Genomic DNA, 23064 nt, shown 5'->3' with positions numbered 1-23064 from the left:
TCTCTCAGCAAGGCACGCTGACGTGTCATCAGGCTGGAAATTTGACTTCCACCTTCCTGTCTGTCAGCAAACCGGATTGATTCTCTCTAGTTATGATTCCATCAGACTCAAATATGTCTGTCGTCTCCTGCACTTCTCCAAACTCCATGATAGTTCGACTTGGCACATTAGGGAAAGTCACATGCACACCATGAACTCGGATAATCTTCAAGACAATCGGAGAGTGAAGAGGTTTACTTAAAGGGAGAGATAGTTATGATATAGGTGTATCTTCTTGGGGTGTGCCTTATTTGAGGTTTTTCCCATAGGTTTGAGCTGCCATGCAAACACATATTTGGACATAAATCGCCCCTACAAAAGGGCATTCAGTATCTAACCTGAGCCTTCACACTACAACTTGAACAAAAATAGTTCATGGGATCTGATAATGTTCTCAAAAATTGTTTCAGTTGGCAAGAAATTATCTCACATGGAAATCTGAGAGGACGCAGCAGGGCCAAGATCTAAGATCGAGACTTTGGCTCTCATCGTTCAATGTGACGTTGAACCGCATCTCTATCTTCCATCCATCATTTATATCTGAATCTTCCTAATCAGGTTCACGTAGCTCTGCTCAAGTCTATCCCAGGTGTCTTAATGAAAAATGCAGGAGTACACCCTAAGGAGGTCACCAATCCATCGCAAGCCACATGTAGACAAACCATCACACACACTCACTCAGTCCTATGGCCAATTATTCCAAGAGGCCTGTTTTGGACTGTTAGAGGAAACCAGAGTACAATGAGGAAAGCATCAAATTCCAGAAAGAAAATCCAATTTTTGGATCCAAACCGGACACCCCCTAGCTGTGATTACCACCAAGTCGCCGTAAACGCAAATGACAATTGAATCAGCTTCATTAGTGTCACACAAGTCCGTCTCTTTTTAAATTATCGTTATTTCGAACACAGGCATCCACTGAAAGGTCATGCAGTGTATGGCTCAAACTCCTCCATGAATATTTTGTCCGACAAACACACACGTCCCTAAACACACTTTGCTGCTTGACCTCCGGAGAGACGCCGGAGCAGCAGCAGATGAGGCAATGCCTGATGTTGTGATTCCACAGAGGCCTCGGCCCGATCTTCAGGACTTGTTGACTTTTTCAGAGAGGAAATTTTGAAAAGCCGTGCGAGGGATTGTTTGCCTCGCAGCCTCAAATCAGCAAGCCTTATCTTTACGTCTCAGATTTCAGTAAACGGCGAGTGGTGAAAAAGCCTTTCTTTTGAGATTTAACAGCTTCTTCCAGTTTTGGCATAAATGTGTGGCTAAGGTCACGAAGAAAAGGTTTCTGCATCAAAAGCACAAGCTGTTCTGATTATTTAGAATCTAGTACTGCTCAAAAACTCATAAAAACCCTCGATAAATCACTCTGCCTTGACTCTTTTATGACCATTTTGCAGCGCAGGCAAATCAATGAAAACAAGCTGTTGTGGTCTTTTTTTTCGAACTCCCAAACTATGATGTCATAGTTCCCACAGTGGCATGGTAGATGACATCATGCCCTCATAGTGCTTTTACAAACATGCACACCCCTCCCCCGTTAAACCTGCTCGCCAACACTCTTATCACTGCCTGAAGAGAGAGACACCTTTGCGTGAACCGATGACGAAAGGATTGCAAGAGGGTCGGTCGTAAAACCCAACTCCTTAAAACATCTAGAGCCCATATTTTGCTTGGGTTCAGAGGCCCATACCGCTGGAAGCACATCTGCCTCCGCACGCAGTGGATCAGATCTCTCCAGAACCTTCACTTCGGCGTTTCCCCTGCTCTGTTTTTTTCCCCCCCGGCCCTTCGACCGTCTCCATAAAAAGACAAGTCTCGAGGAGGAACGACTTCTCTTTCGCTGGTGTTAATAAAACAAGTGCCTTTCCCCGACAGGGTGAAAAACGAGGGACGGACAGTGTTGTCATGACGAGCCAAAAGTGACGGCTGTGGAACGTGAAGAAGCAGTTTTTGGCCCTTGTGGTGTCTGTTTCCCCCCGCCTGGCCATCATGACGCTCTAAAAGCAACACCAGAACAGGAATCTGTTTCAAGTGCTAAGTTAATGAATGGACAGGAACACGCTTAAACAGTAAACGCATGACACGCATGACGAGAGGTCAATAGTCTGTGAAAATACAGTATAATATACCTTTTTTTATGTCCCAAAAGTTAACCGAGACACTGGTATTGAAGGCAAAACTTTAATTCAATCAGTAATCGCTTGCATTCCAAGTAACTGTACTCCCGCGGACAAAATGTTCACTCCTGCTAAGTTCTCCTCCTGGGTCAGAGTGTGCTTTGGAAAACTTGTGATCAATGTAAATAAACTCACTGTGCTGATGACTCGGGGCGCCGCATGAATGGTTGGACGCCATTTGCCCGCACACTCACAAAACTCGCCCAAACCAGTGTGGTCAACTGGTCATAATCGACACCAGCAATGGATATTGGCAAATCTTCTCTCCTGCATAACACTTCAGAATCAATAAAGATTCATTCATCCGCGTAAACCTGTTTTCAATTAGCCTCGTGAGTCAGGGCTCTGTGGCTTTTTTCTGCCTGAGCTGTTTGTGTTGGGAGTGGCAGGGGAGTAAAACAAACACGCCTCCTGCAGAAGAACAAGGTCACACATCGGCAGGTAAGGAGAGGACAGCGTCCTGTGAAATGTTTGCATTACATTGCAGAGGGTTTGCTGCCTTCTCTCAATGTTCCAGTCTGGAGGAAACAACCAATTGTGGAAGAAAACAATCATCCTATTAATACTTTATTTCCCTTCTCAAGCAAGAGCACTTCCTTTTATTTTGATATTGATGCAATCAAGAAAATTCTATCCAGCTTAAGTGTTTTTTTTAAACTCTGAACCTCTTGTAGCACATGTTGTTTGTCATTTCACCCCTAAGAGCCAAATCTGCAAAAGCACGGCCTCAAACAAATCATTAAAATGGCAGCCCGCTTTGGAGCAGACAGCTTGTAACCAATTGCCAACACTTGTCAATACAATACAAGGCTTCCAGACAAAGGAGATCTTTATTTGGCACTTGGCAAAGCATCGGGACCGGCTGCTGGCTTCTCCCCAGGATTACTTCACTCAAATTAGCATTTTTAAAACTTCCCTGTTCATTTATTTCTTCGCTGTCATGATGTGACGTCTCCGTGTGTACATGACCAACAGTTCAGCCAGCGACTCAAGAATCAATGAGTAAACCCAACTGTTGTTGTTCCTGGTTAGAGAAAATTCAGTTTCATGCTACCAAACCTATAGCCGCTGACCGAACACACCAGCAGCTTTGTCAAAGCAGAAAATGTGATTAGGGCCTGTTTGGAGCAAATGACAACCTTCTCATGTGGTGTATTTTCTACATGACTCATAGTCCCTGAGTGGTCTAATTTGATCAATTAGACTGTAAAAATAAAGTAGTTCAGGGCGTATCAGGAGATAGCAAATCAATCTAGAGAGATGGAGAAACAGTTAACTGATTTACTCTAGATTGATTTATTAAACTGTTTCAATGACAAGCTTTCATGAGTGTTGGAAAGTACAAAAAGCCATCAGTGAAATACAAAACACGGGATCCCGTAAGACTTGAATCCACCGATTACGGCGACAAATTGGAGCTTTTTTAGCAATAAAACTTATTTAATGGATTAGTTGTTTTTTTTTTTTTAATTATATATACATATGTGTATATATTTTTGTAGGAGACAAATTTTTAGGTTTTTTAAATACCTGACACGTTTCTGCAATTCTTTTCGCCTTCATCAGTCACCTTTGGGTGATCCATCAATACTTAGATTTAATAGTAAATACCAGAAAAGCTATTGGCATTCCCATTAGCAACACTTTTCTGTGCTTATCCATTAGCAGGATATAAGTATTGGTTATTGTCTCAGACTGTGTATAAAACGTGGCAGTAGCCAGTGTGATTCCAACATAGGAAGTGGTGTTTTGAAACCATGTGTCAGACGGCTAATTTCAGTCATCATGTCACAGCGGCCGTGCAGCGTTCTCTGTAAAACCGCAGCAGTTACAGTACCAACGGTCCACTGTTCAGTCAAATGACTTACATTTTTGAGGTTTGAAATGTTTCAGACGCTGACTCTCCCTCTTGCTCGTCTGATTAGCTGTTAGCTGTGCTGACCCGTCAATATCCCGCCCTGGTTGTGTACACTAACTGCTGTTTAATGCAATTCATTAAGTACTTAAAACATCCCACCTCTGATATGCAACATGAAATGACATCCATGTATCTTGTCAATAGAGCATTAATTGTAGTTAGTTAACAAGTATGGTGCAGCAAAATGAAAACTCAAGTCTCTCTAATATTACCTGAGTTTGCATTATTTCCTCTTTTTTAATGCTAAGAATCCTTTCCTTTATGGAATATTTATTCCTCTTTATACATTTGTGCACTTGATGAAATAGTGACTTGGCTACTATCATCAAATATATTTCATAGGCTATGATAAGGGATAACATGTATAACATTTAAGTGTCTATAAATCTGTAATGCTCCACTCCCACTCCCACCCCTCAGACCCAACTCCCTGACCAAACATCTGAATATTTACTGCAATTTTTGACTGAAGCATCCCTAAAATACACTGTACATCACAAGTGGAACCTTTTTTTAGCCCCTTTGAGGTAGGATTAAATGTTTACGCACTAGCAGCCGTGAGGTGCTGCTACTAACCCCTCGCACTCGATTTGTAGCTCAGTCTTCTCCAGTTTTGTGTGTTTCAAGTCCGGTAACCCAGAATCTGATACATTTATCTAAACCTTGGGGATCATCTTCTTTTCACATTTCAAAAGACTCTTGTTTAAAGTCCCAGTAAGAGCCGAGCACTTATGAGACGGCAACCTGGCAGAATGCGGAGTTGTATTTGATGCACTGTCAGGACATAACTCTGTTACTGGCTTTAAAATTGGGGATTAGGGATTCCAGAGAAACAGCTGAACATGTTTACAATCAATATGCTATCCGAATGAATTTCTTTCCTTATAAAGCCTCTGCGAGGAAGGCACTGATCTGTTTGGACATATATTGCAACGAAGACTGCATTCCCTTTTTAAGCTTTTTAAAAATTGTTTGCTATGACATATTAAGTAGGCTTTCTTCTTTTTTTTATAATTCTAAGAAGTGTAGAGCATCAACAGTATCTTTGCCAGATATGTCTAAAACCACCTCCTACACGCTAAGTGGTGCACTACTCCCCGCTGGAGTCCCAGGAGTTCTACAGAGGGGACTATGGACTCAGTTCATCAGTGAATTAACTTTTGAACACTTTTATTCAGCATTGTTCATTGCCCTACCAGCTAACGATGCACTGACTGGACCGTATTGGGTATAAACAACTATATACATGTAAATATAATTAGTGATGCACCGAAATGAAAATTTGTGGCCGAAACCGAAACCGAAAATAATAATAAACACTTGGTCGAATACCGAACAATACCGAACATGGTTCTTCGCAGTTTTTCATTTATTTTGCCAATTTTTTCACCATTGCATAAATCAAATAAATTTGATTCAGGCATGCTTTTCAAAGAAAAAAATCTTTTACAAAATTACAAGGTAGAAAATATTTATTGAACATAAAAAACTGAACATTTTTTAATTTCCCAGCATTATGTTGTTTTGGTTCCACCTCCTGGTGAATGTTGGTAAAATTCTTACGTGGTTACTTTTTGGTTGGCCAACGATTTATGTTTGTGGTGCGCAACCGGTACGGGAGCGGAGCGGAGTCTATTTCCTTATATTACAACGCCGTTATTAATTGTTCGTTTTTTTTTCCCACTTATTCCACCGAACACCGAAAGTGTTTTTTTGCCATTTTCGGCCAAACAATTTCGGTTACCGAACAATCGGTGCATCACTAAATATAATAGATGCTTTAGGCATAAAACGTTTCTTTTTGACCATAGTTATGGCTGACTTGCCCGTCTAGTGCCTCCCATAATGCACTGGGCTCTTTCCTCCCTCTGCTCTTCTCGGATCTATATGTCTTTACTAATAATGGATTTGATTTATATCATGCTTTTCCTTTGATGCCCTCACTGGAGGCAAGGAGCTTGAGCTAGGAGTTTCTTGCCCAGAACACAATGACAGATGGGAGATGGCTAAGTATGGTTCAGATGGAGTTTGTTTTCCATCCTGTTTACGAGGTGTTTTTCCTCTCCACTGTCGCCTCTTGCTTGCTCAGGATGGAAGTGGAGAGCTGATCTGCCGGGTTCCTTAGCGAGGCTGATGGTTATTGTTGCTTTTTATGAATAGGTATCTACAAATTTTGAAACTGGATAAAGGAATTGGATTAACAGAATAATGATTTGGATCGAATTGGAATATGACAGAAGTTGAATTTAATCTTATTTGTGTTCATCAAGAAGATCTCTGATGTAAATTGGTACAATACAAATAACATGAAGTGAATTGAATATGTCATCATTTAAATTGTAAAAAAAAAAAAAACCCTGACATCATATATTAATCACTGACTGCATTGATGTCTTCAAATTGGCATCAACCATAGAAAAACCCAAATGAGTTGACAAAATAATAACAAAATAAACAAACTACCGCCCTGTCATAGCCACCAGAATAATGAAATGTATAGTATTGACTGTGCTGTAGCTTTTCATCAATTGATTTCTATGCTGATGATAATGTAAAATTGGATCAATAATCCTACGGTCTGTGCAACAAATCCATTACCTCTATTTCCACTACTTTCTCCATATGACTGAGCTGGACCCGAACACCAAATTTGATGCCAGACATCCAGCGTGTATTCCTAGACCACATTCTTTAGGATATTTTTGTCCAAAAATAAACCTACATAATTGTAATAATTACATGCTATAATCTCCTGGGATTTCTCTGTACTCAATGCGATTAAATCCCAGTACTTTTGCTCCTAATAGCATCCGCTATTCTAAGGGTTTATACAGTGGGGTTTTCAACCATGCAGGAGTGGATGTGACTAAGGAAGACTAATGTTGTTTTTCTAGGACAACAACTTGCAGGGTGGCTTGTGTCTTAATTAAGAGCAAGGCTGTGTTTTGATTAATGTTATGAAGCGATGGCTTCCACACAACAAAGATTCAAACCACAGCGGCGTGCCAGCACAGCCATAAAAAAACCCAAACTGTATCATTTTCCTAATCAGTGCCTGCAGGTTTTACGAGGGCTCGCAGCCGCAGAAACATTGCTCGTAAAGAGCGAGCAGAGCAGTGGACCGAGTCAGCAGAGGGCTCCTCACCACTGGCTAGGAGGAGGAGGAGAGTTGGGAACAGAAGGGGAGGATGTTACAGCACTTGCATGTGCTCAAGTTTCAATATGTGCACAAACTCCACCAACGTCCACATCAAAATGAACCTGCTCTGCAGGAACCCTTCACAAAACATTCACAGTTGACAGAAATAAGTGAAATATGAGCCTCAAAATGCTGAGGGTGTCATCTGAAAGGAGCAGTTCTCACCAGAACCCTCATCCTCTCATGGACTTGACCCGTATCTGGCTGTTTTGCCTTCATCTGACTGGAGCTCTGAGGTGTAAAGTGTCACAACACTTTACACAACACCTGCGTTTGTCTCTCCTCAGCTGCTTTCAGGTCCTCCCCCTTCCTCCAAATCAGGAAACATGTGTGGTCTTGAGTCTGAATGTCACTCAGAAGCTTCTATCACAGGAAGCTTTTGCACGTCGAGGCCCCTTTTCTGTCTGTTCACTTTCTGTTTTGATCACTTTAGTGCGCAAGGAGGTGTTAAACCCTGAAAGTCACATCCACCTGTTGCTTATCCCATAATGTATGAGAGGATGGTGCAAAATGACTGTCTGCTCTAATAATGACACTAACAGAAATGTTCAGTTTTGATTAAATTTGAAAAGAAACAGAGGACAAGTTTTGGAACAAACACCAAGTCATGTCAGCAGCTCGAGCCAGAAGCGCACGGTCGCGTTTTACATTTAATTTAACAGGTTACTTACGAGGTATGTATTTTGCCTGTCGAGGAACACGGAGTCTCCCATCGTCCCGAATGAGTATCCACATATATCAAACACCCCCCCAAAAAAAATAAAAAAATAAAATAGAGTTGAATAAATTATATCCTCAGTCCACAACAGTGAAGGTGCGCGCAGGAAAAAAAAAAGTCTCCAAAAAGCACTTGCGTCTTCTCCTCCTTCTGCGTTAAACACACTACAAATCTATTTTCTTTCTTTTTTATTCAACTGTAAGACAAAGCAGGGGATGTTTGGAGGACTAATGTCTCGACAGCACTCAGAAACGCAGCTGTGCCATAAAGCGCAACACACTGCGTGCTGCGTAACGGATCCATAGTGCGCGCGCCGCGGACTCCGCTGCTGCAGATGCTGAAGCGGAGCGGAGACGGAGACGGTCGTCAAGGCGACGTCGCTGCGCACGCAACTTCCGCTGGTGACTTTCAAAATAAAAGTCCTTCGTTTTGCCCATCAAGAACAGTCTTATTTAGGGTTGCCAACTCCCTGAGAAATAAATAAGGGTCTTTTTTTAGCCCCTTAGTGAGTGAAACGATTTTTTTAACTATTTGACTCGAACCTGAATTTAATTAGATGCATATTTTTGAATGCCATGGCATGAACACATGGAAAACAAATTATTATCAAGCAATTCACTTTAATATAAAATAACAAAATTAACTGAATAAAATAAGTATCTTTCTTAAACCGAATGCCTGTCCTGCTTAACTTAAAATTGTATAAATTGATATAAAACAATAGAAAGAAAGCAGAACATTCATTCTGTAATAGTGCACATTTTTAGAGCAATAACAAAAGTGCAAACAGAAAGTCTGTAGAAAACTTGTAAACATATTTGTGCCTCAAAGGCCATGACTGTAGGCTATAGTTGTAGTAAAACAGAAAAAAATAACGTATGAACTCAATAGCTCAATGCCATTTTCCACTGGCATTTAATGACTGTTTTTTCTACTCTCACATTAATACGGGACGTAGTGCGTCCGTTTTCAGCTCAATATGGGAAACGTACTTTAGTTTATAAATACGGGACGATTCCATTTTTCAAGGGACGGTTGGCAACCCTAGTCTAACTGAACTGAACCCACATGAATATATCAACAAAAAACTAAATATAATAGATGACTTCCCATACAGGCAATTAATTAATTAATTGGATATGTATTAAGAAAGCAACATAACACTAAAGTTTACACCATTGAAAAGCTTATGTTGCTTGGATAAGCCATTTTTGCTGCCAGCTTTGTTAGCATAACAACTCAGTAGGCTATGTGGCATTTAGCAGACAGTGAAGCAAAAATAACTTATAAACTGTACCAATTACATCCGACTTTATGTGAATAAAATAAGGTAGAACTGTTAAATATTGAAAAATAAGTGTTTTTAGATATTTTGAGTTGGAATTCCAACCTCACAGAAATATTCTGTCATAAATTTCAACTTTTAAGTACAAACAGATTGCACAGTCAGTTCCTGTTAATCTTTAAAAAGTATGTTTTTCAAAAATACATGCTTTTATTTTGAAAAGAATGGAGTATTCCGGTTTCACTTGAAGTGCCTCTCAGCTGATGACAGTGAAGGACACAAAAAAACCTAGAGTAGAAGAGAGGGCTGGGCGGGCCAGAGAAGGAGGAGGAGGACCAGCAGTGGAAGGAGCTTTTGATTATCAACGGCAGTGCGGCTCAAATGTTTTCATGTCAGTGACCCACAAATGGGGCTCTGCACTTGATAAGATTGGGCTGAAGAGACTTCATACTGGGAGGTTGTGCAGTGTGTCTACAGAGGTGTAACAGTTACTGCAGGAGACTGTGACACACGCCGTATTCAGACTAAACATATATGTCCAGACTTCCAGTTTCCACTCTTTAAGACCACGTGCAAAACAAATGTATATATATTTGGGGGGTTATACTGTATTTTGGGTTTCAAAGGTTTCTTTCAGCAGTGACAAATCACTTGCCATAGGTTCAATTACTGCAGGAAAAAGAAAGAGAGAATTTAGCAGGCGGACCACAGAAGCAAAACAGTAACTGATTGCTTATGTTGTCGAAATCAGGAGTCGCCTTCATTTAAAAGTGCTCAAATAAACCCTGAAAATGTTGCGTTCAACTCTGAGGGATCCTAAACAGGAAGGACGGACTCATGTGGGTTTGTGTAATACCCCATGTGGAAGCAGCATTGGGAAATCTGTGTCAAAAGCCTCTGCTCGCATCCAGCCTCGTAAAATCAACAGAAGTAACGCGCAGCAAAAAAGGAACACAACCCCGGTTTCATCAATGACATGGTGGCTGAGAAATGAGCCGGCCTCTCTTACACACACACACACACACACACACACACACTTGGCGAGGACTAATGAAAACCATCTGCTTTGCTTTCCTCCTTTTTTCTTAATTTTAGAGCTAGACATCAGGTCCCTTCTTCTAATCAAATAAACCGAATGTGTGAATGAGTCTGTGAGTCACAGGAATGGGATTCCTCTCTGCTTATCAGATTGAGCCCGAACAATTTCAAGAATGCCGAGAAGTTAAGAGGAACACTTACTTTAAAACCTGGAGATAACAGATCGACTCGTGGAGACTGACTCAGCCGTAAAGCTGGACTGTATTGTTGTGTGTATCTCACACGGGCATCGCCACAAACATTGTGATGTTACAAGACCGGCAGTGAAAGAGAACCTTTACACAGTATAAGCCGCTGCTTATCAGATCCTGTCAACAGCAGGTTTGGAAGTTTGGATTGGTACAACAGCTTGGTGACTGGAGTCTACAATATGAGATACACATTCATCATTGGTCCATTATGTAAAACGGCGTCAGAGTCGGAGCTTCATGCATGACAGGAAGCATATCCTGACATGCACGTAATTTCTATCTGCACACAAATCTCCAGAGTTTGGACGGTGACAGATTACCATGCGCGCGGGGTTGCATTACTTCTCTGCTTTGGTCTGGTTTTCGATGCTTCGTCAACATCTGCGAGGAATTTGGCCTGTGATTTACTACAATGACCAATCAAAACAAAGTCTTTCCCCGATCCCAAACACTCCTGCGTCTGCATCATTTCACCGCTCCGAATGTTCAGATCGGAGTTTTTAACTCGTCGTCGGTTTGGCTAATTAAAGGCAGCGAAATAAGTTTGGGTTTAAAACATTCAGTGAATAACAAGAAAAGAAAAAAATCACCCCTCTGTGAAGTCAGCAACAGGTTTTCAGAAGAATCAGCTTGTAGCCTTAATTTCCAGCCACCGGACGAGGCCATGTTGCTCGAGGCTGACTCAAAATAAATTATATTTATTAGAAAATACATCTATTATACACTAAATGCTAAACAAATGGTTTTATTATTTTTTTTAATGTACCAATGTTCCATTTAAAGATTGCACTATTCAATCTTGCATATTCAGAATACTGTATTATAATTAATTTTTTTTACAGCAAACAGTGGAGATGGTACGTTTTCAAATACTAATAACAGTTCAGATATTAAATATTTTCTTTCTTTGGTTATCTTGTTTAGTCTTTAGAATTAAGCCAAATGGGGATCACATGTCGGTGAACGATTTTCCGACATCTGCGAGCCACATCTGACCACATGTGGCCACATGTGGCTTAGATGTGGTCGACATCTGGTGCAGTCGAGGCCGATGCCGGGTCCAACTGTGGGCCGTGCCGACCACATGTGGCTGATTCCTGACAGGACTCGGGTTGAGTCGTTGCTGTCAGTCCGGACGGAGTCGGAGCCAGGACACGTTTCGGTATGCGGGCCATCACTGGGCCAGATTTCATCTGCTATCTGCTCAACCCTGCTGAAACCCTGAAACATGACCGGAACTGGTGGAGTACACCCATCTAACCTCAGCAACCAGAAGCTAGCCAGAAGCTAGCCATTTTAACTTGGATCATAGTAATATATGGTGCTAATTAATGCTAACTAGCGTTAACTCACATTTATTATTTTGAAAACGCTACTACTGTTGAAACGAGGACTGGTGGAGCTCCAAATGAGCTACAATGGGAGGCCTAGTGGTCAGCTACCTGTTAGATGGTACTCTAGTTTCTCAACCAGGAAACCTGGAAGGGTCCTGGAATCAGGGGACTTGACAGCTCCAGTTGCTGCCATACCCCTTTTCCACCAAACCGGTTCCAGAGGTTCTGGGCCAGCGCTGGTGCTGGTTCACAACTGGTTCAAATTGCGAAACAGCTGAGACCCAGTTTGTTTTTTCATAGCTCGGGGTGCTAAGGGGAGCCACGTCAGTTACGTAGCTGCATTGGTGCGAATATTGAAGCAAGAACAACGTATTTGCTCCAATACGGACTTGGTCCATGTAGCACCTCCGTTGACCATATCTCTAAAAGACAGGTTGTCTCCTCCTCAGACCGCAGCTGCTTTGCTGCATCCAAATTATTTGTCGCTTATTTGAAAATGTCGCTGTGTCCCAGTCTTGTTATTGGAAGGTCTTAAGAACTCCGCCCCCTCCGCTTCTTTCCTCTAGCCCAGGGGTCGGCAACCCGCGGCTCTAGTGGCTCCTGGAGCTTTTTCAAAAATGTTTGACTTTTTTTTTTTCCTTTTTTTCTTTTTCTTTTTTTCTTCTTTTTTTCTTTTTTCCCTTTTTTCTTTTTTTCTTTTTCCTTTTTTCTTTTTCCTTTCAGCTTTTTTTCTCCTTTTTCCTTCCTTTTTCCTTTCCTTTTTAATCTCAACATATTGACATTTTTCTCTAAATTTTGACTTTTTTCTCGAAATTTTGACTTTTTTCTCGACATTTCGACTTTTTTCTCGAAATTTTGACTTTTTTCCCGAAATTTTGACTTTTTTCTCGACATTTCGACTTTTTTCTCGAGATTGTACTTCAACATTAATCTCATCATTTCGAATGTTTTTCTCGACATTTTGACTTTTTTCTCGACATTTTGACTTTTTTTTCTCAACATTTCAACTTTTTTCTCTCGACATTTCGACTTTTTTCTCAACATTCCGACTTTTTTCACCTTTCGCCATTTGCCTTCATTCTAAGGCTTATAAAATACTTTTCATTTTTTGCGGCTCCAGACATATTTGTTTTTTGTGTTTTTGATCCAATGTGGCTCTTTCAACATTTTGGGTTGCCGACCCCTGCTCTAGCCCAACAAATGGCCCTTTTCCACTAGTACCTACTCAGCGCGCCTCTACTCTCCACGCTCCCGTCTTGCGCTTCTCCACTACAGGTGGAGGCGAGTGGAGGCGTGCCGAGTAGGTACTTTTTCTGTACCGATTCTGCCGAGGTTCTGAGCGTGCTGAGTCGGCCCTGGATCTGACGTCATCACAATACACGCCACTCATTGGTCAGGGGGCGGGGCCGTCAGACGTTTGAATCAGGAAGCGGGAGTCGGCACAAGAGCAGCCCGCGGCTTCCTCATTTTATCAGACAGGCAATTTTAACACATTTTTTAAAAAAGTGTCGCTTCTTGAAGCTTCTTTCACTCTAATTTTTTTAACTTGATGGCCCAGAACCAGCCCTGGAACTGCTTTGGTGGAAAAGGGGTAAGAGAGGTAGAGGTCTATTTTAGAGGCCGTCTAGCTAGCCGTCCTCAAGTTAGACCTGGCAAGCAGCCTTCATTTGGGGGTTAAGAGGTTTTGCAATACTTCCCTCTGTCTGCACTGGTTTCTCGGTACAGTTAGCAGCACAGCAAGCCATATTATCTTTAAAATAACATTGATTACACTCTTTTATCTGTCGTCACAACCCCAACGCCAGGTGAACTTCAGTGAAAGTGCTGAGATGTTAAAGTGACTGCATGGCCTTAATTATGCATAAATTATTGGCTTGTTTTGAATTTCACCTGATTAGGTACATAAAAATTCATGTTCCTTAACCTGATGGCACACGGGTTCATTTGCATGGGGATGAGTCTGCTGAAGATGCAAATCACTTGCTGAGCTTTGAAATGCAAATACAGCCGACCACAGTTGGCTTGAGCCATATGGTGCTGATTTAAGATGAAGCTTTCAATTCTTGGAATAGCTTTGATACGTTTCTGTCATTCTTTATCCTTCTTTACAGTGAAAAAGACAAATCTGAGCTGCCAATCACCCTGCAAAGCTGATGCCTGGTATCTCTCTAAGCCCTGAAGTATATCTGCCCGGCTTCTTACCCAGTGCCGGCCAGTTCATAGCTCTGCAGTACGGGGTGTTCCGCCAGGTCATGGCCCATGGCACACTTCTGAATTTATTTTTTCACATTTGAATTGAACTTCACCTCCGGCCTAATTCTGATCTTATTTGTGCGTCACTCAGTACGTGCACATGCAGCGATTCAAGGTGGTTGGAGATCTGATCAGATAATGACATGCAGAAGATTGGATCAACTTGTCTGATTACACATGCTGTTCTGAGATCAGACTGAATCAGATTGAATAAGCCACTGTAACCAGAGCATGGCTGACTCCGTGACGCTAGGTGGCGCTGTACCCGAGGTAACCATGGTAACCATTTCAACAAAGAGCCACTTCCGGTTGACCTCCGCTTAACAACAAGGAAAGAAAAAGTGCATTCTAACTGCTTTCCTATTAATAATCTGTCTAAAACAGCCTTTCTCAACCTTTTTTCAGTCATGACACCTTTCAAAAGTGAATAAAATCTCACGACACCCCAGAGTAAAATATAATTAAAAACCGCACTGCATCGCTCTGACTGTAAATGCATAAGTCCTGTTTATTTTGTAGCAATAACTTGAACACGTTAACTGCACCACAGTAGAAGTCATCGTTCACTGTTGTGCTTGGTTGCCACGCTGATGGACAGAAACTATGGTGACTTTTAAAAGAAAAGACTGTCTAAAGAGACTTTTCCAGCCGGCTTCACGCCGGCTGGAAAAATGAAGCCTGATTTATGGTTCCGCGTTAAATCGACGCAGAGCTTACGCCGTAACGTACGCGGCGAAGCGCACCGTACGTGTGCGTCGCCGCATAACCTACGGCGTTTTCTCTGCGTTGGTTAACGCAGAACCATAAATCGGCCTTAAGGCTGCGAGCAGCGTGTGAGCGACGGATGACTGAGAGGGAGAAGAGTTTCTCCAGGAGTGAAGCAGCGCCGGGCGAATTATGCCACAGTTTGCAGATTGATTGTTGATGTGTGGGCTAACGTGTCTGCTGGGACTATTTTGCGAGCTTTTGCAAAAGCATGCATTTCCGAGGCGCCGCACGGCACGGAACGTGACTCTGACAGCGAGGAGTTCGGACTGGCACAGCTGATTTAGCGGAGCTCTTTAATGTAGAAACAGAGGATGAGACTTAATGGGTTTGATTAATGTAAAAACTGAAATAAAGTAGCCTACAATCAAACAAAGTTTTGTTCCCGCTGTATTTTTAAATAGCACGCTTGTGTGCTTGTGTGTGTGTTCTTGTGTGTGTGCCTTTTCGGTCGGTGCGCCGTGTGTGTTTTAAATACAGAAATTACACAAGACTTAGGCTATGCCTTTCCACACGGCGCCCGTATGGTCGCGAAAATACAGTATTTATATATGAAATGTCAGAATAGGAAATATTTTGACGACACCCCTGGGTGCTACTCATGGTGCTACTACTGAGCAGCGTCGCGTCGTCTCACTTCCGGGTGAATCCCCTCCCCCGGGGGAAAACCCCACCCGGGGGAAAATCTCGAGCATGCGCAGAGTGTAATATCTATGTCCCCGTACACATGGCATTAACAAGGCGGTTGCGACTGGCTTGGGACTGGCTTATCTAGGTGCTGCAAGCGGGTTGATGAATCCAGTCTGATCAGATTACTTGACTGACTTAAGGTGTTCACATGCAGTTTAAAAGTCAGTACGATGTGTGCAAATGATCTCCAACCAGCTTGAATCGCTGCATGTGCACGTACTGACTGTCTGCGGGTTTGAGTGAAACGGTGCCTCTCCGAGCCAGGCAAGCTTTCCAAAAGCAAAACTACAAAGGTTAGATAAAAAGAGAGACGCACAAAAAAAGATGTTACATGTTCTTCAAATTAGTTTGAGCATTAAATCCTATCCTACAGAAACTTCACCTGCTCATTATACTTTTATTTTTTACTAATTCTATTCATTTCATCCTGTCCTGAGTATTTGGTCATGACTAATATTATGTTCATATGCATTTGAATAAATGGAAGCAAGTCTATTTGTGCGTATTTTATACTCGCTGTTTCGCCAGGCACTAACTCGGCTAAGTGTGGGTTGTGTATATATGCTGGAATAACAGCCCACCTATGGTGTATATATGGTTTTTAAAACTTCGATATCGGTCGGATTAAGGCAACAATTCAACTTTCTGTTAGTTCGTTCTGACTGTAAAAGAATAGATAGCAAAAAAGATCCAGATTCAAGGAGCATTAACAATAAATCAAATCTCCTTGCGATGCAGGTAAGCCACATGCTTTGAAACAGTCCCACCCCACATATGATTTCATTATCTAAGGGTCCGTTTACACGGAGCAAAAACAGAGGCGTTTTCATGCGTTTTGGCCGTTCGTTTACACGAAAACGCAGCTCAAAGTCACCAAAAACGATCATTTCTGAAAACTCCGGCCAAAGTGGAGATTTTCAAAAACTCAGTTTTCACGTTTGCGTCTAAACAGAGGAAAACGGAGGAAAACGGAGATTTAAGCTTCAGAACATCACATTATGCACCAGAAACTCACCAGCGTCATGTGTGCGACCTGTGTTTACAATTAGTTTGGCCAGCGTCAATATTTTCTTGTATTTTACCTGTTTTATATTCTATGTAAAAGACTCTCGTTCCGTCTTGGAAGTAAAGCCTGAATTATGGTCCCGCGTTAAATCGGAGCAGAGCCTACGGCGTAGGGTACGCGGCGATGCGTGCCGTACGGTGTGCGTCGCCGCGTACCCTACGCCGTAGGCTCTGCGTTGGTGTAACGCGGAACCATAAATCAGCCTTAACTGGAAGTTACACGTGTCATTTGTTGATGTTTTTCCAGGATTCTGATTGGCTGGCATGACGTTAACAGCGTTTTCATGCGGGTCCGTGTAAACGAGGATATTTTTGAAAATGTAGAGGGGAAAATATCCGTTTTTGTAAATACCCAGCTACGTGTAAACGTGGCCTAACTCAAGCTGAGTAGTTGCAGAAAGTCATATCCAGAGGAGCAAGGCTATTTCTTTGAGTAGAGGAAAAGAATTGAGATGGTTGACTCTACAGAGCCTATGAGAGTTGTAGATGAATACAAGAAGAAAATGAAAAGAAAAACAGACATGCTAATGTTTGGAAAATGCAACCCTGGGATCTTCCAGTTAAATTACTTGCTCTGTGTGTTCCGTCATTCTGGAGACGATGCTACTTCAAATTTTGGAAAAGTTACATGACAAGAAGAAGTACTTCCTGCAATTTATATCTATAGATTTCCTTCTTTTGTAGGTTTGATATTATGCAGCAACAAAGTTGGGGTTGGCTCAGTCAGCGGGGATAGAAATTGGATGGATGAAACACCTCCCAAGCAAAAATCATCTACAGTAAATATCAACAGTTAGGGGGGGACACTCTTGAAATAAACCAGGTTTGGAAACAAATTATTTGAACTGCCAATATTATTTACCAGGGAACACATGAGGTCATCTTATCATTCCAGTTCTTCGTGGTATATGCTTTTACAAGCTGTGAAACGCTAATGTTTACATAATTTACTCGGGAGGTTGCAGCATCCTCCTTCCAAAAGCCGAATGCCTGGGTTCTGAAATCACTCCATCGCCTGGAAAGTATTTTATTGAAGTGCTTTAAGACAAACCAGTAAATGACAGCAAAGAAAATTCCACTCAGGCCTTCGACGTGTTTATAAAACAGACACAAATAAATTTGGAAGAATAAGAATTTACAAGCGTTTCATCCCACACGAAGGCTCGCCTGGACTTGCCTGGAAACTCCAAAGGGACGCAAACTTTTAGTGTTCAAGTATTTTAAAAAAATTGCTGTAAAATCTTTTCTTTTTTTCTTATTTTTTCATTTTAGCAACATTTTTTACAGCATTTATTTCTAAATAAGACCATAAAAGCAATGAAGGTGCATCAGCGTACTAAAGACAAAAAAGTGTAGTATAGAAATCTAAATAAAAGTAGCCAACAGTTTCTGTACTTACAACTGTCACTTTCAACATCTGATCGTGGTTACAGAAATGAGGGGGAAAAAAAATATGTGTAACCTTAAAGACGTCTTTTCTGATGAGAATAAGGATCCTGTTGTGCCCAGACGCGCGCACGCGCCCATTACTGGATTTGTTTGTGGCCGTTTCACCATCCAAGTATCAATTGTCAAGACCATTTCCAGAAGTTTATATGAAGGACTTTTTTATTTCTCTTCTGTTCTGTTTTTAATTTTTCTTTTAAACAAAGTACAGCAACTACAGACCCTTGCGACCATGAGTTGTCTTCATAAATTGCCATGGCTCGGACTAATACCTGGTATACACGATGACTGGATGCATGGCATCAATTATTTCTTCATGGAGTTTTGTAATATATTGGAAAATATGAGAACACAGCCAACATGGAACCAATGATTGTTTTCAGCAGCTAAGCATTATGTTGACCTTGGAGAAAAGTCTGATGAACAGTAAATGTTACTGATTTAAATTGTACTTAATTTGGAGATGAAACGGTAATCTTAAATATTAAAGATACACACAATTATGGACTTGAAATTGCATTATTTACCATTATAGTCGCCAAATTACACTGTATATCAGCATCACTGAAACCTGAGAGCTAATGCTTAATCAATCACAACGTTATGCAAATATTATTCATATATTTATTCAAACAAGGCCATTATAAACACACAAAACTGTAATTAAATACAGACACACATGCACCAAAACATTAAATCAAATGCAAAATACAAATAGTTTACAAAACTGTACATTAACAAGAGGAAGAACTGGTGATCATAAGACCCTTAGGGCCAAATCCACAAAGAATAGTTTGCGCCCGCAAGTAGCGCTGTGAATTGCGCCGCATTTGCGCCCGCAATTTGCCCCGCTTTAAGGTCCTATTCACAAAAGATTTTGCTCTAATGATATGCCGGCGCAAACACGCCCATAAAGTTTTGCGGCTGAGTGCAATTTGCCCTTGTCTGAGTAAGTGAGCGGAGCTGTTTCCAGTGTTCTCCATATTTCAGCACACACATTGGTCCATAATGAAAACTGCAGAAATAAAAAATAAAGCGAGTGAAAATAAAACGCAGTGAGGCGCAAGGGCGCAATTTCCACTGGGAACAGGGGGGACATGCCCCCCCACTTTTCAAACTCATGCTTTTGCCCCCCGCCCCCCAAGCTTTTTTACAGTTTAAGAACTAACGGTAGGCTCAGCCTGTATTACAAATCATCAAGACACTGCGAGGACGGGACGGCAGCCCGCTCCCCCTCCTCCCTCCGTGCTGCTCAAGGATGATTTATGGTTCCGCGTTAAATCAACGGAGACCATACGGCGTAGGTTACGCGGCTGGCGCACCGTACAGTGCGCGTCGCCGCGTACCCTACGGCGTAAACCTACGGCGTAAACCTACGGCGTAGGCTCTGCGTCGATTTAACGCGGACCATTATTTAGGCATAATTAGGCTTAACTAGTGTGTGCGTATGTGACAGACGCGCATGGGACGATTGTGAAATACGGAATAAACTGTTTTATATGAATTCTAATTCCGAATTACGTAACAATTCCGTATTTCAAGGGACGGGTGGCAAGCCTACTCACCGCGGCTGCGGATCCAGCAGCAGCTGAGAGTCCTGACTGATGCTGAGCTTCACAGGGACACGATCAGCGCTATTTTATTATAAGTCTGATATATGTTGTGATATGTGATGACATTATTAAGCTGTTAAACACACACAATCTAGATTTATATGTTTATATGGTGGAATTGTTTGTAATAAAGCAGCCCCTACTGTATGGATGAATCCTGAGCTCCTGTTATTTTTATTTTTAAATCCGAGATAAGTCCACAACCCCACTTGATCTGACTGTCTACAGTCATGTCTGACTATAGATTTCACCCTTAATATCATTCAGTATCACACAGGCTTTGAATGACATTGAAGAGAGAGAGAAACAGAGAGATGGGGAGTGAGGAGTGAGTTTGCGCGCAGTTAATACACGCTTCCAAAAGACGGTATTTACTTCACTATTTTTGCGTGTGGCAAATAGCGCTGGCCTTTGTGAATTAGACGGTTTTTGCAATGAGGCTTTTTGCATAGAAAGGGGGCAATTTTGCGCCGAATGTATGAATATTACCTAATTTACCTGCATGCAAATGGCACAGGCGCACAATGCCACTATTTGCTTGGCAGCGCAGTTTGTGTAGCAATTCGCCCTTTGCGGGTGCTTTGTGAATTAGACGCTCTCTTTTTGTGTCATTTGCACCGGTTTAGCGGCCGCAAAAGCCGCGCAATCCTTTAGTGGATTTACCCCTTAGTGTGCAACAGCATCTCAATTATCCAAGTCTGAGACATGGTGAGACCGAGAGACCCAGACCATTCTCAAGAACTACAAGTCTACTGCTTGTATTATCTATCTTTAATACAAGATTACGGGACGCACTTTAGTTTAACACGTCACCATGGTTCATGGATCATTCTCAGTCCATATTTCCGGGGTACAGACTCCTAATGCAGGGCTGTTTCAGTGCTTTTCCAAGTGTGTGTATACAAAGCTTTTGTCTACAGTGTTGCAATAAAAGCAATGACGGTTCTTCAAACCCTGACATCACTCAGCACTAACATTTGGCATTTATACCAGACGAATATGCTGCTCTGAGTTTGATGTCACTTCCTCCAGGAACGGAGCAGCTGCACATTGTTAGCGGCGCTGAAAGCAGAGCGGTTCCTGGGAAGGTTCTGACGTGCTTTTCAGCAAGGCAACCGTGTCTGAGCTGCATAGTGCTGGTCTGACGAGAATTACAGGACATAAATTCAGATTTCTTAATGTTTTTATTTCCATACCCGGTCATGCTACTGACCTGCTGCTGGTTATTTTAATTGGTTCATGGGTGTATTTTTGCATTTCCAGTAAATGAGCATGTATTTTAAGGTAGTACATTATTTTCTGTTTTTAGTATATGATAACGTTGTATTTGCATCATTTTTGTTTGAATTTTAGGCTATTACTCTTAAGTCTTTAACTTTTTTCTTTCTTATTGGCAGTACAGTCGCAATTTTCATTAATGTATACATTTCATTGCCATTGAAACTTGAAAAAAGAACCTAAAATCACTAAAGCCGTGTGTTTGGCTTCTTGTAGACCTTGAACGTTATCTCTCTCTGGTTCAGATGTTGACCTTCCGACCTCTGTTTCAGATGACAAATGGGTGAAAGAAAGAGAGAATCAAGGTGAGAGGTAGTAAAATAAAAAAAAACAAACGGGGAGCATATAAATGAATTTACAGCAGGAGCTGCACAAAGCAGCTCCGGGATGACCTCACGACTGGGGAATGTGTGCGTGTGCCAGTGAGTGAGTAAAAAAAAAAAAAAAAGACGGCAACGCACGCTCACAACTTCACTCGGGGGGTAATGGTGAGCGCACGAGAGAACATGACTTACCAATTATGATTTAATGAGGGTCTTAGACCGCAATCAAACACCAGAGGTGACCCTCACATGGCAGAGTATATACAGTGTGTGTGTGTGTGTGTATATATAATTATATTTATTTATTTATTTATTTTCAGAGGAACAAATCACTCACCGTCCTCTAAATGCATACACACTCACACGAAGTGATGACGGCGAGGGTCTGGATTCAATCTACATGCTTCTGTCAGCGGGCCAACCCACTTGTCTTAAATCTCCATACTCAGCCCCGAAGGCCAATAGCGGGGGGGGGGGGCCCGGGATGCAAACAAAGGAACTCTGAGGACTATCCCTTCACTGCTGTACAGCTCTCTTCTCCTTATCACCTCCGTTCGATGATGCTTGTTTGCTGCAGCCTCCAGGCAGAAAGTATTAAAAGCAACATCAGGTCTGCATTACGAGTGTGAAAACTGTAATCCCCGAGGGTTTCATGGTGGAACTGTGCAGTTCTGGCCAGAGTCCTGTCTCTGCAGCGATGGAGCAGACTTTCCCAGAGCTGCATCCAGAGCCTCGTCCCACTCACTCCATTGTCTCTCCACTGACCGTCTGCCAGACGTAGGACGGGCAGAGCAAAAGTCCTCGATTCAAGCTGACTCGGCTCAATTCTTATCCTGGCTTTTCCTCCCCGTCTTCCGGGGTCAGTTGCTCCACTTGAGGCGATGTTTACTTCGGCTGATCGAAGGGGCGCCGGGGGGCAGAGGTGGTCTGAAGGTCCGCTGAACTTTTCCAGCCCCGATACCTTTTTGCAATCAGTGGTATGCAAGATTTGGTGGAAAAAATAGAGATAGCACAAGATGAAAACAAAGAAGGTGCTCGCGAGATGGTCCAAAGTGAATCGGGGGGGGATCCTGGTTGACATTCTGGGAAAATAACATCTTCAAATGTCCAAGACATGTATCACAAGTCCCTTCACAGCATCTGCTGCTACAGTGAATGGTTTGATATGATACATCTGGCTCGTGCCCACAGGGCTTATCAGGGTTTTCCTTCATAAAATATCTGTGAAATTCAAGCGTATTGAAGTGAAAATCCTCTTTTTTGATCTGCTTTAACTGCGCACTCAGTATTTATGAATAAAATACCGGCCAGTTGTGGCCAGAATGGTTGAATTAGACGTGGAATAGACGTTACGTTTTATCGTAGTGACACAAGAACCGTTGACTGAACAAAAAACACAGCTGACCACAAGGTGGCAGTAATGTGCATTCTTTGCTGTTTACAAATGGCCAACAGCACAAAAAAAGAAGACGAAAATGAAGAATCATGCATGAAGAAAGAGAAGAAGAAACAAGTAAACGAGGGATACTAGGGAAGGGAAACTCTCCAGGTTCATCAAATGTAATCAAGCAAAATAGTTCCGGTCTAATAGGTTCAAATGAGCTGTGTTGACGCGATTTATGTTCAAGTGAGAGTGCTTAACGTAATTTAGAAACCCGGATTAGCA

The 23064-nt window shown here is 42.0% G+C and overlaps 1 protein-coding gene across 2 annotated transcripts in view; it reads right to left on the bottom strand.

Annotated features, from left to right (window-relative positions):
- Window positions 1–23064, bottom strand: part of LOC133424884 (rho GTPase-activating protein 6-like) — a 117085-nt gene that overhangs the window by 54546 nt on the left and 39475 nt on the right. The window contains exon 1 of one of the 2 annotated variants that reach the window (XM_061715454.1): window positions 8011–8342. The exons of the other annotated variant lie outside the window; for it this stretch is intronic. Within the exon in view, the coding sequence (XP_061571438.1) occupies window positions 8011–8052 (42 nt within the window). The 5' untranslated portion in view covers window positions 8053–8342. Of the gene's footprint in view, window positions 1–8010; window positions 8343–23064 lie in introns of those variants that run through there. 2 annotated transcript variants of the gene reach the window in all.

The sequence above is a fragment of the Cololabis saira genome, chromosome 24 (assembly GCF_033807715.1).
Source record: "Cololabis saira isolate AMF1-May2022 chromosome 24, fColSai1.1, whole genome shotgun sequence".
Classification (NCBI taxonomy): domain Eukaryota; kingdom Metazoa; phylum Chordata; class Actinopteri; order Beloniformes; family Belonidae; genus Cololabis; species Cololabis saira.
This window is presented reverse-complemented; position numbering and strand designations above follow the sequence as displayed.